Raw genomic sequence first — 16,924 nt, forward strand, 5'->3', positions numbered from 1 at the left:
ATAATGAACAGAAATTTAAGTTGGCTGGTGTTCCCTCAGTGTTTAAAAATTGTAACTAAAAAACCTCATCTTAAAATATGACCTAAAAACTTATCAGTTACTTTACGTATAAGTGTTCAATAACTAGGTTTACTTCTGAAAATAAAATGTAAATTGGCTGAGGTGTGGTTACAAAGCAGTGAGAACTGAACTTCTGAATTCATTAATCTTCAAGTGAATAAACACGAGACACCAGGTCGTGTGGTTGTAACTGTGATATGTCAGATTTCATCTGACGTTTCATAACTGCATTATAAAACTACTTAGATGAAGTCAATCAAAAAATGTCATAAGCAGAAGGACTTGTTCAGCCTTCAAAGCAGTATTTACTTACCTTCGTATGAGTTACAAGGATGCTATTCAAAACCTGCAAAAATATGCAAGGCAATACCTCTGCCCAACATCCACTTGAGATGTGTTCTTGTGTGTGTGGGTAACGTGTGAAGTATGAACATAGAAAGGGAAAAAAAGAAAGAAAAAGATAAAAAGAGTCCTGCCTCCCCCCAACTTAAAAGTAAAGAATGGTCCTTAAATTATTTCATGTAGGGAAGAAAAGCAGCAGGAATATACTTGACAGTTAAAAGCTGTTTGCAGAAGTGTCAAGTATCGTTGGATACCACGTTGGAGATTTCATTCTCGGCACCAGGCACTGAAAATGCAAGACCTGAGAGACAGGTGCCAAATCTAAATTACAAAAATACAATTCAAATTAGTACAGGCAATTGCTGATTCATGGTGCACACTGCACGGCCTTCTGGTAAAACTTAACACAAATGTATCAATACTTACCTTCCAGATTAGAAACAGATACTGTCTCTATGGGAAAAATTTCAAGCTTAACCATGTAGTTTTCATCCAGAAATCAGCTGGGTAGATCAACAGGCTCTTAACCATACAACTGTCATATGATACAAATGAAACTTCTAAAAGTGTCTCTCATTTGTGTGTATCTGTGTGCGAATCTTTGAAGGTGGAGAAAGGTAGCTTGGTGCCATAGTAAGAAAAAAAACCCCAAATCCTACACTCCCTAGTCTTGCAGAGCCAAGAATGGATGGGTATTCAAAGAAAATATGATTATTCAGGAATATCCCTATGCGATACATACATTTGAACAACAGTGCAGGTGAAATGGCAGCAGTCCTTTCAGGCTTTACAGCATTGTAATTATGATCGCTGGCCCAGGACGGTGTCACGGGTTCTGCTGGTGGCTCTCTAGCAACAGGTTGAGTGTTTGCCTCAGTCTTGGCCACTGTCACAACAGTCTTCTTCATGTTCACCTCTCTTTTCTCAGGCAATTGTCTCTTTTGGTTGGAAAGTGGTTTGATACTTGCCTGTATAATTAAAAGACATTTGATTACCAATAATCATCGAATATACTGTATTTTACAAACAAGCAGAGATATAGTTACACACACGTAGAACAATTTCTTTTACAGTAAACTCCTGCAAAGAACCTGAAATGATGTAATTTCACATTCAAATTTATAAAGCAAAGGTGATATACAGGATAACTTCAGGAAAAGGGAATGGTAAAGAGACCACTTCAAAACGACAGAATTTATCGACAGATTGGGGTGTGTTTGTTTGTTTCTCTGAAAAACTACCATCCACTTTTTAGTGGTTTCAAAAGTAAAAGGCTGTTTTCATTTTTGTTCTTCACAAAGCACACACACAACAGTCAGGTTATTACACAATTCACAGTAGTTCCCAATTACTGTCCAAAACCCAGTAATTTAAAAATGCATAATTAATTTGAATTAAATTAAAATAAAAAATATGTACTTACACTTTTTTTAAAGGTAAATTAATTCAGAATTCTTTTTTTTAAAGTGCAATGCCATCTAGAACTACACTTGCAAGCAACTATCCCCATCTAGAGGCAATTATTAAGATTTTTTTTTTTTAAAAAGTGACGGGAAAATATTTTACTGTCATAAGAATTAAACCATGTTGGTACCACAGAAAAAGGCAAGAGAACAACAAAAGAATAATAAAAAGCTCCTCTTCAATGCAGGACTTGGCAATTTCATTTGACTCAAAAAAGAGAGCACAGAAAAAAGCCGCCGTGCTTCAGGACAACAGTTCTGGATCAGGAACACGAACTTACCTGCTGCTGAGATTTTGGCGTGCCAGGTTTTTCAGATTTTGGTTTGATCTTCTCTTTAGGTTTTGGTTTTGAATCTTTGCCAGAACTTAGAATCTTCATGGTGGCTGCAGCGTGTTTGAGAATGCAGTCGTTGCTGCAGTACACGGAGTCGGGCTGAGCCACGTTGAAACAGCCGGGACCGATGCACTTGGATGCACCAGGAGCTTCCATCACCTACAGGGTGAAAGGGAGTGAGCTCAGCCTTCAAAGAGGAAATAACAGGAATGTGCCTTTGGAACACGGAGAAACGCTTACCCACTGTATGTGCAGCCTGCAGCTCTGCCAGTGACCTGACAATGGCCAGTGTGAAAGCGGCTGTCACTCAGGACACAACAGAAACAACCCACACAAAGGTAAGAGTTTCACTCTTTTAACACGTTATTTTCAGAACGTGCTGCATTATCAAGTTGCTAGTCTAGCACTGAAGTAAAGGAGACTGGTTTCCTAACTTTTCAAATCCCATAAGCACACAAATGCTTTTTTCCTGATCCTCTGCATCATGTGAGAGACCTCCTTAATAACTCCTGAGCAAGGTCTCTAAAGTGCATTTTATTTCTATATCCCCCTCAGCCATGCACACGTGCAAGAGGAAGCACTCAGCTATTCAGGTGTAGAGATTATTCTTGCTCTAGAGATTTACCAATTTTAAATGTAGAAGACTCCAACTTACATAAAGAAAAAAAACAACATTCTCCCAGATAACTTTCCACAGCCTCCTACTTCTTACACATTTAGAGGTTTGCACATGCAATTTCTATTTTACTTCAAAATTGCTCTCCATTTATACAGAAGTGTTACATATGAAACACTTCCTCTTCTAATGTTAAGATTCAGAAAATAGCACATTACTTGAAAACAGAGTACATTATGCCAAAATCCAGAAATAATTCAAAGCTCTTTAGGCTCCAACATATCACCTCTGGATATTATGCTTTAATTTCTCTTCCAGTTTACTCATAAAAGTGACACAACTAACCTAACATAATTTAGAACCTAACAACATTCAGAACTACTGTAGTGCTATACAGCCTCTCCCCATCAACAAACTGTCATTTGTAATTACCAAAAGTAAGTTTTTCATTAATATTTCCAGTTAAACAAATATTTGCATTGTGGTTTTCCCCAGTCAAAGTCAGTAAGATAGCACTGTCTGCTGTAGTCTGGTAAAACCTAGAATTGAGAATTTTCCCCAAGAAATTGTTTATGCTTTAAAATACTTTTCAATCATGTACACACTTAGCTGATAAAGAATTATCAATTCATGGTCCCTAAAAAACACCTGAAGCTTATGACTAACTGAGCTGCCATTTCTAATTAATTAACTCAGATGATGATGAAACTTTAAGTGTTGATGTCTGCACTTAGAAAATTTGTTGAGTTCTGATCACAAACCAAAACCCTGCAGCTATAGATGCTTATGGATAGCAACAAAAAGGAGTCTTTCTCAAGAATTCTGATGCAAGAGAACAGATAAACTGAGACTGTTCAGTCACTGTAACAGACTGATTTCATAGGAAATAGCAATGACCTTTATGCCCATAATGGACAGGGAATTTCTGCAGAGTGATGCTGCTTTATACAAGTTTTAGAGGGATTTTAACTGAGGTATGAGGGACAGTGTGGGCTGAAACACACAGATGTGACAGCTCACTTCTCTCAGAACATGGTACCACCTGGCAATCACGAGTACAGCAGTTACATTCCACTGTCAAATGCCAAAAGAATACCTAAAATACAAGCAGTTCTTCCACAAGAGGCAAGGAGTTAATGATAATTATGTTTCTCTTTCACTAACAGAGAGATGGCCAACACATTCACATACCTGGTCAGCACATCAACACCACAGAGATACTCAGCAGCAGAGCCAAGGCCAACAGCACTGGACTCTCAAAAACTTTTTTGTGTGTACAAAGAAGTACAAATGCATTTGAAAACATTTTCGAGAACACTGTTTGCTGTACATTTATCTTAAAATTGTAACTATTTCTACACTGAACTCAAACTGTTTTGGTCTGTACATTCATCTCACAGTGCTGCTATGGACAGCTCTGATATTTATTTAGGGATGATTTCAAAGTTTAAAGATTAGACATGAAAGAATAAATTCGTAGAGAAAAACTATAAACTGCTGTAGCATTTTAACAGCAAATTCACTAAACATGTTTTTCCAGGCACAGTAAGAAGAAAAGGGAATTGTTCAAGATGTTGGCATCACTACAGTAGCTTAGGCAGGACAAAGACACTGTAGTATGAAGTTTTTTTAATCCATGTGCATTGAGCTGAAGAAGTTTCTATGCCTTTCCCAATGGAAGTTATTATTATAAAACTTAAATTTATTTCAGATTTTGCAATAATTCAAGATACATATATTTAGGTTAAAAAAGGCAGTATAAAAGAAGTCTCTACTTGCTAATAACCTAAAGCAGCATAAGGACAAAAATCAGAATTCAAAGACTAATTGGAAGTACAGGTGGAATTAACTTCAACAGGCACTTGCCAAAGTTAAGTAAAAAATTTCACTATCATTGAAAATGTCCAAAGTTGTTTGAGATTATTTCAAAGACCGTATAATCCAGTCCAGATTTCTAATATTTTATTAAAAGAATACCTCATTATTTGACTTCCAAAACAGTATTTAGAAAGGGCTGAACAGCACAAACTATTTCCTTACCCCTACATAAAACTTTTAAATCCCTCACTTGAAACTAAGTTGTAATTTCTGTACTGATAGAACTACGGATAAACTTCTGCTAAACAGAAGTTCAGCTGCTCAGCTTCATGTTTAGCTTTAAAAAACCACTTCAGATTTATAGCTCTACAAGTAACTCATTGTCTCAATGTACTCCATGAAACATTAAAAATAAGAAAAACTTAAAATACTTACAGGTTGAAATATCTTTAGTTTTTTCTTCCCACTTGGATTTGCAGCTTTTTCAATCCTACCCTTGATCCCTTGGTCCTCAACTGATTTTTGTTCAATTGTTCCTATGCTTGTGAATTCTGTGCCATCCACATTTCCTTGCTCCGCTTTCGCTTCCTGCTGGTCTAGTTCTGACACAGGCTCATCCTGTCCCTGGAGAATGGTGCAGTTTGGACAGATATAGTCCTCACCATTCCTTTCCAACAATCGCCCTCGAGCCTCAGAAATACCCACGCAGTCACCATGAAACCATTCCTCACATCTATCACAACAAATCATAAACCTGGAAAAAAAGAACAACCCACCAAGGAACAGTAAAACACTGTGAAATGAAACAACAATTAACATTCAACAGATATTTCAAGCAGCAGAACGTAAGCACCCCAACAAAGCACCAGTGCACGGTTCTGCCTCACTGGTCACTTCTATATTCCTTTATCCTCGTTTAAGTATTTGTTATAAACTCCCTCCCAAACTTCAGCAAACCCAACAGCTCACTTACACATACTCAAAAAGTAAGCAGGAGTATTTGGTTTCCTTTTTTCATCACAGAACAACTCCAACTCCTTGCACTGTCTCCAGTTGAACCCTTTGCCTACCTGTTGTTATGAGGCTGACGACAAATACAGTACAGAGCGTTTGGGTCGTAGATCTCGGACTCGGGTTTGCTTTTGGGCTGTTCTTCAGGCTCTTCATCTGTGGCCCCCTTGGCACCAAGAGCAGGCTTTTCCTCCTTCTGATCCTGGACATCTTCAGTGTCTTCCTCAGACACAACCACTTGACTTGCAATCTCAGTGCTGTCTGCAGTCTCAGGCTCCTCCTTGACAGGCAGCTCAGATTCAGTCTGCTTTTGAGCCGGGACATCACCTGTTTGGGTGGGATCTTGTTCTGAATTCCTTTTGTGGTTCTGTACATCCTTCAGTGCAGGTTTCTGTTCAACACGTTTCTTTCTCAGTCGATTCTGGAGTTCCTTTAGTGTTAATCCATCGCTATCACTATCAGAGGTAGCATCTTCCTCTTCCTCCTCTTCCTCCTCCTCTTCTTCTTCCTCTTCCTCCTTTGTGCGTCTGCTTTTAGGGCTTTTCTGATCCTTACAGCTCCTAGTGCAGATCCTCCTAGTGACAGGCTTTGTATCTGGGGCGCTCTCAACACTGCCTTCAGAAGCAGTTTCAGCATCTGTAGCTGGACCAGATGCTGCTTCACTTGAGTCTTCCAGAGTAGCAGGAGCACTCCTCCTCCCCCGGCGCCTCACCGTGGTAAGGAACTCTTCCACCCTCTCCGTCCGCTTTGGCTGCCGCCCGCTCCTCCGCAGGTTCAAGCCTTGCTGCTGCTGTTGTGGCTGCTGGTCACTGGAGTCCACGTCAGCATCTCCTGCCCCCTCTCGCTTGGCAATTGTGGTCCTTCGAAAGCCCCAGGTTTTCCTGAACTCTTTACTCGTGGGCTTGATAGACTTTTGTTCCTCCTCGTTGCTTTGCTCACCTTTATCATCCAAAATTGATGCTAAAAACAAGGGAAGAGTTACTAAACCAGTGGTGAGGAAAGATGCTTTTCCTTAAAACCTTTTTTCAACATGTTATTTATCTCCACCTCATATTATGACCCTCAAAACATAAAAATGTTTTCTTGTGAATGCAACAGCAGTAGCAATTAAATATATCACTGATCACTGTGCCAACATAATCCAGCTATTACAAACTCTTTGTTACTTAAAAATATATGTATATACATGTACACACATACAAAACCCATAAATAAGCATATTTTCTGCTCAACTGGAAAGGAAGAACTCTTACCAGGAGAACTATTTTCCATGTTGTCAGTATTAGGTTCAGACTCTAATGGCTCTGTGTTTACAGCTTGTTCCATAGTACGGGCAACACTGTCCTCCCTCTGAAACACTGAAGAGAAACATAAGGTTCAAAACTCTGATTCAAAAATATTTACAAGCCTAAGTAATTATTAAATATTTTGATGTAACCTTGTGATTTATTGTAACCAACACTTCACTTGTATTTCAAGCGACTGATGTTCTTTCAACGTACTAAGTTACAGATGTGGGTTTGGATATTGTACTGACATTTTACTGAGTAGCCTTAGGATTTCTGACATTTCTCAAAAAAAAAAAAAAAAACAACCCTTCATGGTATGAACCCACTCCCTAGGGTTTGTCTGGGAAAAAAACTTTATGGTAGTTCCACTCCTTACATGGACATGCCCCAGTGTCAAGGAGCATGGAGCAAGGACTCATCCAAACACAGTTCCCTTTCCAAAGGTGAGGATGGTATTTGATAGGAGTAACATTCTCTGGTAGAATGGAATGATTACCAACAGCAGATCAGAAACAAGGTAGAACCAACAGCCAGTTTTAGGAAACTTAAAGGTACTGCTGCTTAGATAATACAGGTTTTCCCAAAGAATAACAAGCTCTTGGATTTTAAACAAAATGGAAATACCCTAGCCTTCCTTGTTAAAACAAACTAGGTCTATGTCTTGCCTGTTAAAGAGTTTAGCTGCTATTTTTAGGTTGTTTCATAAACACTGGTGGGTATTCAGGTTAAAGCAACACTTTACCTTCACTATTTCTCTAAAAAGGTTTATAGAATAAAAGAAATGATACGGAAAAGAACAAAATAAAAATCTTCTCAAACATCTCCCTGCAAAAATCTGTGTGGATTGAAACTTAAGAAAGGCTGTTCCTTGACATGGTTACTTACAAAAATGTCTTCAGCCTATGTGATCTACCAGAATGACCCCCCAAAAAAGAACAGATTCAGCAAAGAACGTCCAACTGTCAGAGATGGAACCATAGCCAAAAGAAAATCTGTGCTGACAACAAGGATCCCTTTTTTTTCAAAAGTCTTTTCCAGCACACGAGGAGACTCTCTTATTTGAGAAGACAAAAGAAAGTTAGACAAATGTAAGATCTGCATTTTAATTAACTAAGGAATAACCTGGTTTGAACAAGTATTCAGGGTATTTCAGATGAGCTGCACGTCATGGAATTGCTCCCAAACCCAGCAGACACTGAGTTCTGCAGCCACTGCAATCCCACTGCTCACATGAAACTGCAGAGTGCAGTACTAAGAACAGCTCAAAGAATGGCCTAAATATGAACAGTTATTCAAAAACAAAGAACACCCCCTAACTCTCCCCCCAGGAACGTTTCTGGAGTAGTTATATGTGTATCCTCAGCTAAGGAATTGCAGAGGTAAGCCAAAAGTGAATATTAACAGAATTTCTAAGTAACAGGTATTTCTAAGAATCAGGTATTTCTACCAGCTGTACAGATCACAGCTACACGTTTGCAGAGGCATCGTTCAACAAACTTCTCCCAGGCTTGCAGTGGCTGCTGGGGATAAATGCCTCCTTATTTCATATACTGTTCTGTCTTCACACAATCCCTCTGTAGTCCAACCCCTCTGCTTTCAGTATTACATTTATTACTGCTACAACAGAAACTTGTAACATAAGTTATGCTATGAAAACATAAACATCCATGCAGATATGTTAAAAAAGTTAACACTTCAGTTGTAACTTCGGTATTTCACTTCAGTGAGATACTATAAATGCCACTGTAAAAGCAGCAGAACATCAATTTAAATAGTAATGATTTTAACATTACAGACAGAATAAAAAGTGAACTTTAAGCCTGCAGTACACAGCTAAAAAGCTGAAACTGATTCAATCCAATATGAAATTCCACTAAATTCCTCCATAAAAAAATCATTAACTATGAATTTTTAGTTTGGCTTGTTTTCTTTTTTAAACAGCACTAAAATTATATTCACATCAGAAAGGTTGCAATAGAAGTAAGGGAACAAGTCAAAACAGTTAACATTTACATCTTTGTTTACCCTGCAAGATGTGGAAATGTTAAAATCTGTAAGTAGAGGTAATCCAAATTCTGAGATTTAAATTCCAGATACAATGTAAAGAACTAAGAAAGCTCTTCCATGTGCTCTCTGTGCTTTACCTGACACAGCATTAGAGGTTTGAAGGGTTTCTCTTTGAAGGGCAGAGCCAGAGGAGGGCAGCACAGGATCAGAGTCATTCAGCATCATCCATCCAGCACATGCTGAAATTCCTGACTCAGAAGTGCCAGACCGAATCTCCAAGTTGTCAGCAGGTCCAAATGCTGATCCAATTAATCCTCTTTTTCCTGCTGGCTCCTGGAAAAAAAAGAAAGAGAAAAAATAAGGCACTGATATATTTATTAACTTATCTTACTACTGTTTACCTAAATTAAGAACTGTTTTGCCTCTACTATGTTATAAAGCAAATTCCATTATTTTGTCTTCTTGATAGTTTTGTCCTTTCAGAAAAACACTGCAACTGGAAAGAAAAATCAAAATAAAGCAATAGCACCTCCCCACTTACCTACAGCTGAGACCTTTGAAAGAAATACAAAATAGAATTGCACTCCCATGAATTTGTTCAGATCCCATTAAGATTTCCAGAAAAGTAAAACTGTAATCAAGAATCTATTCCATGTACAGTACTTAAAAGCATTCTGAGAGTGGAATTTACTAAGCACATACTGTGCAATGAAAATACAGAAAGGTTTTTCAACTCCATCAGCCTGGTCTGGGTTACATAGGGCAGATCTACTGGTTTATACAAAATTTTATCACAGAAGACACTGCAGCTCTGAGCATGTGAGCCTGAACATCAGTAGGAAATGCCTGCATTAACCCAAAGTAGTCTACCAGGCTACAAAAACACTGGAAAAGAATCTGGGAGGAAGAGGAGGACCAGCTGGACAGGATGAACTGGACTGTAAAATTAGTGAAGGCAAAAGAACAAAACTGAACACAGAGCCTGTGTGTCAGCATTCTGCAATTAAAGATGCAGGGGAACATACACAGCAGGTGTAGGACATAACTAAAACAATACAAATTCTTTCAGGAGTAAAAACTGTTTATAAACACTCTAGGTCAGGAGATTCTATCTTAAAACATATTAGATAATCCATGCCAAGACAGAGTCTGACTTTGCTTTTTAAAGAATACCTTTCCCCCCCCCAAATCTCTCATGTCTCCAACTCTTAAAGCATCTTTGCTCTTTGAAAACACTTTTTTACTCCCTGAGCAGTGAACATCTCTAGTGTTCTCCAAAGCCATGTCACTGTCCCAAAAATAAGAACAGGGGAAAGACAAACTCCTCTCCAAATCCAATTCTCATCACTGGATCACTTTATTATTTCGTGAACAATAAATCTCAAAATTTGTATGACTGTGGCAAAGCAGAATTATGAAAAACAACACTGAGTGTGGAGTTAGATCCACATCAGTAGTTTCTTCCCCTGTACCTTCTCTATTATGTATATTATGTACATTCTTTCCCTCAGCCAACTACTCCTACTCCTAATTTAGGAGGAAAAAAATTAACAATAACAAAGAAGCAACAGAACAAACTAATTATGAGGCCCCTGGTGCTGTAACTCATGGCATTGAATACCTGCTCTAATCTGTATTTTGCTCCATTGTCTGAATCAGTGATTACATCCAGGGAGTCCGTCACTGAGTTTAAAGTGCCTTCTTCCACCGTGTAGCTCTGCAATAACCTTTCCATCTCCCTGTTCAGAATCTCCAACTGATCACACATCATGCAATTTTTAAGTGATATGCCTAAAGGAAGAGGGAAAGTCAGCTAATCACTTCTTGTTTAACTCTGTATTAAACTAGGAAACAAATTGTGCCTCTGGATCACACAAAAAGTGGCAGAACTGTCCAAGGGCTGTGTTCATGGTGCTGTACCTGGGCATTCAAGGCCCCGTGTGCAACACGCTCTTTAAATTCCGTTTGAGTCACGGAGCTGTGTCACCACAACATTCCAAAACCAGACCCAGGGACGGCTGGCTGAACACAATGGACATTTCCCAGCCTTAGTCACTCCCCACCCAGTGGCTGCACAGAGCACAGCCTGCAGCTCTGACTGAGCACAGAGCAGCATTAGCACCAATCATAACTGGAAATCAAGAGATTCTACACCAGAATAATTCTTTTTGCTTTAGCAGATGTTATCTCATTGCTATTACCTGTATCATCTCCATTATCTACAGGAAAAAACTTTTACAGAACTGAAATTTTAAAATAATTTCGAATTTGAGACACATACAGTGTACTTAAAACACCAAAATTACAGACTCCTTGCATTTGCTGTAAAATGCTTGGTCCTTTCTTATTATTATTTAGTATCTCCATTTTTTCCTCTGCCACATTTTTCATCAAAGATAGAGGAAGTGTCAAACTTATTTTACATGAACCTGCTCTTGCAGAACTACATCTCAAAACAGGTTAAACTTAAGTGTCTAAAAGCAGCTGAAAAATCAAATATTATCAAAACATAGAAGGATGGAAGCCTTAACTCACAATTACACTTTGCACTTCTAAGCAGTCTACTAACTGCCTACAAAAATATTTAGTACTACAGCAGCTTTGGAAGTCTTGAAATACTTGTTTCTCTTCCAAATTCAGTGGGACTTTTTGTTCATTTTGTTCTCAAGTTCACTAAATCACTATTCAATTGCAGCTGAGATACTGTCAGAAATGTCAACTGAAGCAGCAAACTGGTCATCTTGTTTTAAAGGAACTGAACATCCATGATAACTTTACTTATTCCTCCTAATACAACACATGAATCATGTTTCTGAAACTGGAAGTTCTAGCTGAAAAATGAGAATTATTGTATTTCCCCTAATAGACAATTCCCATCAGCATCATCCTGTCTTTTTGCCATGTCTCCTTTAGAAAGAATATTCTGTACCTCTGAAAAAACTGAGGCAAGAATCTCTATAACTGATGGGACAGAAAGGAAAACTAATATTTAATAACTGCTGTTTATTCAAAAGGCCCTCTGCTTTCTCCTGAGGTTAACAGCTTCTGGGAGAAAGTCTCCAACGTGAAAATATCTAAGTTTTTCAAATCAACTATAAATGAATTTAAAAACACAAATCAAGAGTTGCTGTGGTAGCAGGAGCATTCTAGTGAAACACAACAGTCACTTATCTGCAAGTGGAGCATAAAGCTGATGCACAGTATCAGGAGAAAGAACATTCAGTTAAGGAAACATTTACTCCAGCTACTGTAAACACCCGTGGTTTTCAGTAGACACTGAAGAAATTCTAGAGCAGAGTCAGCAGCCAATTTAACAAGAGAAGAAAAGGCATTCCCAATTTTCAAATCTTACTACTGCAACACCTCACAATACACCTTCATTAAACAAACAAAACCATCGCTCATAATCTCACTCCACTGTTCTGTAAATATATTCTCCCTCTCATTCAGACAAAACCTCACACAAAGCACAGTTATCTACAGCTTCCCATTGTAACTTAACACTTTACAAATCCCAGGCAAAAAAGGAGAGAGATTATCTCTGCCAGTAACACAGAGCTGAGATGTGAATGGCAGGACCTGCAGGGAAGACACCTGGATCTGCTGATGGTGACTTCATTAAACCCTTTTTAAGATGCCCAGATATAGTATCTTAATCTGACCATGATAGAGCAAAGTTTTAAAGAACACCCACCTTTTTGATGTTTGTATTTTAGATAAAGGCCAATTCAATAAATCACCTATAAAGAGACATTCAGATTGGGATCTCCACTTCTTTTTTTTCTCTTATTTCCCTGAAGAGGAAATAAAAGCTCAGTGGGTCCTCTGAACACATAAAGGTTTTGTCTTTTCTAGAACTCAGCATTTTAACTGCATTAAGAATTCTCTGCCTCAGTTAACTGGGAAGACTTCATTCCAAAAAAAAAAAAACTGATCTTGAAAGGCATCTTAGTAATAAAATGTTAAATGTTTAACTTAATTTCTCCTTTATCTGAGAGCTTATGTACAAAAAAAAGTCTGTCAGTATTTAGGGTAAATTCTTTGGTTTCAGCTTACTGTGGGGATTTTATTTAGTTTCCTGAGGAATGTGTATGAAAGACTAGTGATCTTTATTCCCTTATTAATGTCAATTCTCATTGTCACAGCCAGGTAACAAAACAGGCTGCACCTTACCCCCTGATCTTGGATGTCAGAACTCCTCAATACTCAGCCAATTTGCTGTAATCTGCACCAACTCCGGTATCTCGTTAGAGATTATACCAGCCCCTTGCACGAATACTTTAATCCAAATGATTAATATTTGACATCTATTAGTTTTTGATTTTGGAATATTTCATGCATACTTTCATACCAAGGCTCCAGTTACTGTTTTAGATACATTATGGAAATTCAATGGCCATGACAGAAAAAACAGCCACAACAGACAATATAAAGTTCCGAACACGAGTGAGAAGACAGAAGACTCTTTGCATCTGCAAAGAAATTCAAAGTATAACAATCTTATAACTTCCAAGTATTCAAGGCAGGTGTTGTTCATCAGTGATGAATTTCTTTTCTATGTCCTTACAAAAATCCAGTCTATGCCAACATTTGGGATACCAGCTTCAATTAGCATGACTTGTAACTGCCCTTTAGTTGCACTTTTTCAGTGAATTTCTTCAGAATCAGAAAATATGATAGGCAAGGTATTTGGCTGGAACCAAAATATCCAGGAGAGGCTTCTTAAAGAAACTACAGGATGTTATGAACAGGGCAGAAAGCATCCTTTCCAGAATGATGTAACAGCTATTCTAACCACAATTTACACTGTCTGCTGACTTAACTCCCTGTAAGAGAGGCACTGGGCTTGGTCTATGACAGGCTCCTTAAAGTGTTAAAAAATTCTTAATAAGAAAATATAGCAATATTACATTAAAAAAACATTATTGCCTGAGAACTCATATAAGAACATAATTGCTGATGCAGATCAAAGAAATGCTGGCATGGCTTAGCTGATGCATTCCCACTCAGAAGATTGATCCCATTAAAAATTACTTTGCATCCTTATTTGTCAAAAGTGACAGCTGGGAAACCTGCACTTTCTGCTAAGCAGCAACAAAATTAATCCCTTACATCAACAAGCACTACAAAAGCAGCCCAAAGGATGCCAGTAGGGCAACACCTACTTTGTACATGAACAAGCAGTTCCAGTGAGACCATGGACAAAAGGTGCAACGCACTGACCCCAAGAGCAGCAGGGAACAGGTTCTGCCCTGGCACTGGGGACTGCCACCTGCACACAGGGCTGGGGGTGCTCCCTCCATCTGCTCGGCCAGGAAAGGTCCAAGAACAGACAAGTCCACTTGCATGGAAAGCAAGAGGAAATCAGATACCCCAGAAAAACTGGCATATGGTCTTTCATTTTCATATAAAATGTGTGCACTGCTTACCCATTTAAGTATCTCATCAAAGAAGGGAAACACCTTCCCAACAGCTGTGAAATGGGAACTTGTGACAAGAGAGGCAAGGAGAGTTGAAAAGCTTTAGGACTTAACTCTGGATATTGTGAGATAAGAAAATTGTTGTGATCCCGAACTCCTCCCCTGCACTCCAAATAATTTACTATCTCACTACTTGACTGCTGCAGATAAGCTGCAGTTCAAGGTCAAAGTCCAGGCATCTCTGGTAAATACAAAAATTGTATGCCAGAAGTTCACATTTGAAAGATCATATTAAAAATAAAAGTTGCATAAAATCAAAGTCTTTCAATGGCTATAGTTAGACCTAGAAGAATAAAACCAGAAAGAAATAACACTTCAAAATCTGTAACACTTTTCTCTAAGTGCTTTGCTGGCTATCATTAAACACACTAAATTAATTCCAAGATTACAAACAAAGCTACAACCTCATCTACCTGCAATACTAACAACATAGAAGTGGCAGTTCATTCTACAGTTCTATATCAACTATTCTGCAGTTGATATATTATTCCCATTTTAAAAAATTAACAAGCTTTTAACTTTGCAAGATGCAGACTGAGCAACACCTAACTCAGTAATAGTCATGTTCCTCAGGAACAACAGAGACTAATTTTAGAAATGTGCACCCTTCTTAAATTGCAGGAAGCAGGAATAATTCCAGGCAAATATGAACAGTGCTACAGCCAAATTACAACAAAGTATCACCAAGATCTAGTTTTAAGGTAGCTTTCACCATCGGAACAGTAATTTATCCTCTGACACACAGACACAACATGGCATTAATTTGTCAGGGATGGCACCACAGACACCCACAGTACAGTCCCACACCTCACATCCACCCAGGCCTGCTGCTTCTGCCCTCACCTCCCGTTAGAGACTAGCTCTAGTCCTTCTAAAGACTCATTTTTCAGTGCTGGGGTGTAGCCATCAAGTTCCTCCCAAAAGAAATGGAAAAGAACTGAATGGATTAGCTTGGGAGATCAGGCTGCCCTAGGATACAAGTGGTTGAACCAGAGGACAAAGACTCTGCATCCTTTGAAGGTGGTGGAAAGAAAGGGTGTGATGTACCCACACCACAGAGGGAAAAGCTCTCCAGAGACACCTGAGCACACCAAGATGATCAGATCTCCAGATGGGGCCAGGGAAAAAATTTCATTCAGAGGCTTCTACCCATCTGTTGAGATCTCCTTGCTCAATCTCACTGACGTTTTTTTCAAGGAATCTGTGAGAGCCCAATAAGTGAACATTTACACAACAGCAGGTACTACCAATACATGGTGCTGACACCAATCAACTAACGAGATTTAAAATGTGAACACTAATTACTTCCTATTTTTAACTTTCCAAAGAGGCAGAAACAATTATCAATTTTCTTCCAGATTTTTCTCTCATGAAAAATGAGATTCAATATATTTGTAAACTTCCCAGGATCAATACTTTTCTCAAGTCAAAAACAGTGAAGAAATATTCTAAATTAACAAAAAAACTTTACAGCAAACCAACTTGGCAGCTTACTTTTTAAAATAGGAAAGTGGATGAATTTCAAGAAGAAACAACTTCCCTTAAAAAGAACAGATACATTCACTTGGTCTCTGTACTTGTAATAATAAACAAATAAACCTTTCCAAATGAATATGTCTTTAGTCATACATTATTATAGACCCTCTCTGCTGTGTGTCTGAAACTGAAACACACACCATCACACTTTCCATGGTCTCTGTCAGGCTGCTCACTTACCTTATGGAAGCCTCATAAGGTCAGTGCCTCAGGCTGGAACCCTGTGCACGCACAGGACAGGGATCCTGCACGTTTGCAGTGAATGTGGGACCTCCTGGAAGTGATGAATTTACTGTGTGTGCACAGCAGCAGATTATCAGATTATCAGCACACACAGACTGGGCACAGGAGCAGTTAGAGAGCAAAGACAATGCAAAGACAATGTCATACTCCACAGTATGACAAATGCTCCAAGCAAAAACACAGAGCAGCTCCCTGGTTTATGCAAAACAAAATATGCACACTGAAGTTTATTTTGATTTCTTTCAGGCCAGAAAACCATCTTCCCAAGCAAAATACTTTTTAAAAACCCTCTTATTTCAGATTGCAGCACAAAGGACCAGAACAGTCAGGAAAAAAAAAAATCAAGGAAAGAAGGGATGGACAACTGGGCAGGTCCTGCTGCAGAATTAGAACAGCATCAGGTATGAGAGCAGTATTTTGTTCTGGATAAGTAGCAAAAAGTGCTTCTCTGAACCACACTGAAGTTCTCAGTTAAATTCAGCTAAATAGCAATTTTCATAGACACATTCAAGGCACTTTGGCAGCAGGCCCATCAGAAATCTGGCAAATGTGTTATTAAATAACAGGTGATATCTATACTACAGATGTTCCCTGTTCCAGCTGCCCAAGTCAGGAACGTTAAGGGCTACAATCCCCAATCCACAGAGCCCTGCTGGCATAAGTGCCTCGTACTGGTGCAATTACACCTGCAGAACTGTACTTTTACCTGTGTGTGCTGTTTGCA

The 16,924-nt window shown here is 38.7% G+C and overlaps 1 protein-coding gene across 4 annotated transcripts in view; it reads right to left on the reverse strand.

The window, feature by feature from the left end:
- DIDO1 (death inducer-obliterator 1) overlaps positions 1-16,924 on the reverse strand; it is a 50,049-nt gene that overhangs the window by 28,493 nt on the left and 4,632 nt on the right. For 2 of the 4 annotated variants that reach the window (XM_027710639.2, XM_027710643.2), the window contains exons 1-7: positions 10,563-10,732; positions 9,079-9,274; positions 6,899-7,003; positions 5,705-6,605; positions 5,070-5,388; positions 2,147-2,359; positions 1,145-1,370 (exon numbers count right to left, since the gene is read on the reverse strand). In XM_027710639.2, coding sequence (XP_027566440.2) covers positions 1,145-1,370; positions 2,147-2,359; positions 5,070-5,388; positions 5,705-6,605; positions 6,899-7,003; positions 9,079-9,274; positions 10,563-10,712 — 2,110 coding nt within the window. In that variant the 5' untranslated portion in view covers positions 10,713-10,732. Of the gene's footprint in view, positions 1-1,144; positions 1,371-2,146; positions 2,360-5,069; positions 5,389-5,704; positions 6,606-6,898; positions 7,004-9,078; positions 9,275-10,562; positions 10,733-16,924 lie in introns of those variants that run through there. The other 2 variants (XM_027710641.2, XM_027710640.2) reach the window with 1 other exon arrangement.

This window comes from Pipra filicauda, unplaced genomic scaffold (genome assembly GCF_003945595.2).
Source record: "Pipra filicauda isolate LSUMZ 115617 unplaced genomic scaffold, ASM394559v2 scaffold13_size5146498_pilon, whole genome shotgun sequence".
In the NCBI taxonomy this organism is placed as follows: Eukaryota; Metazoa; Chordata; class Aves; order Passeriformes; family Pipridae; genus Pipra; species Pipra filicauda.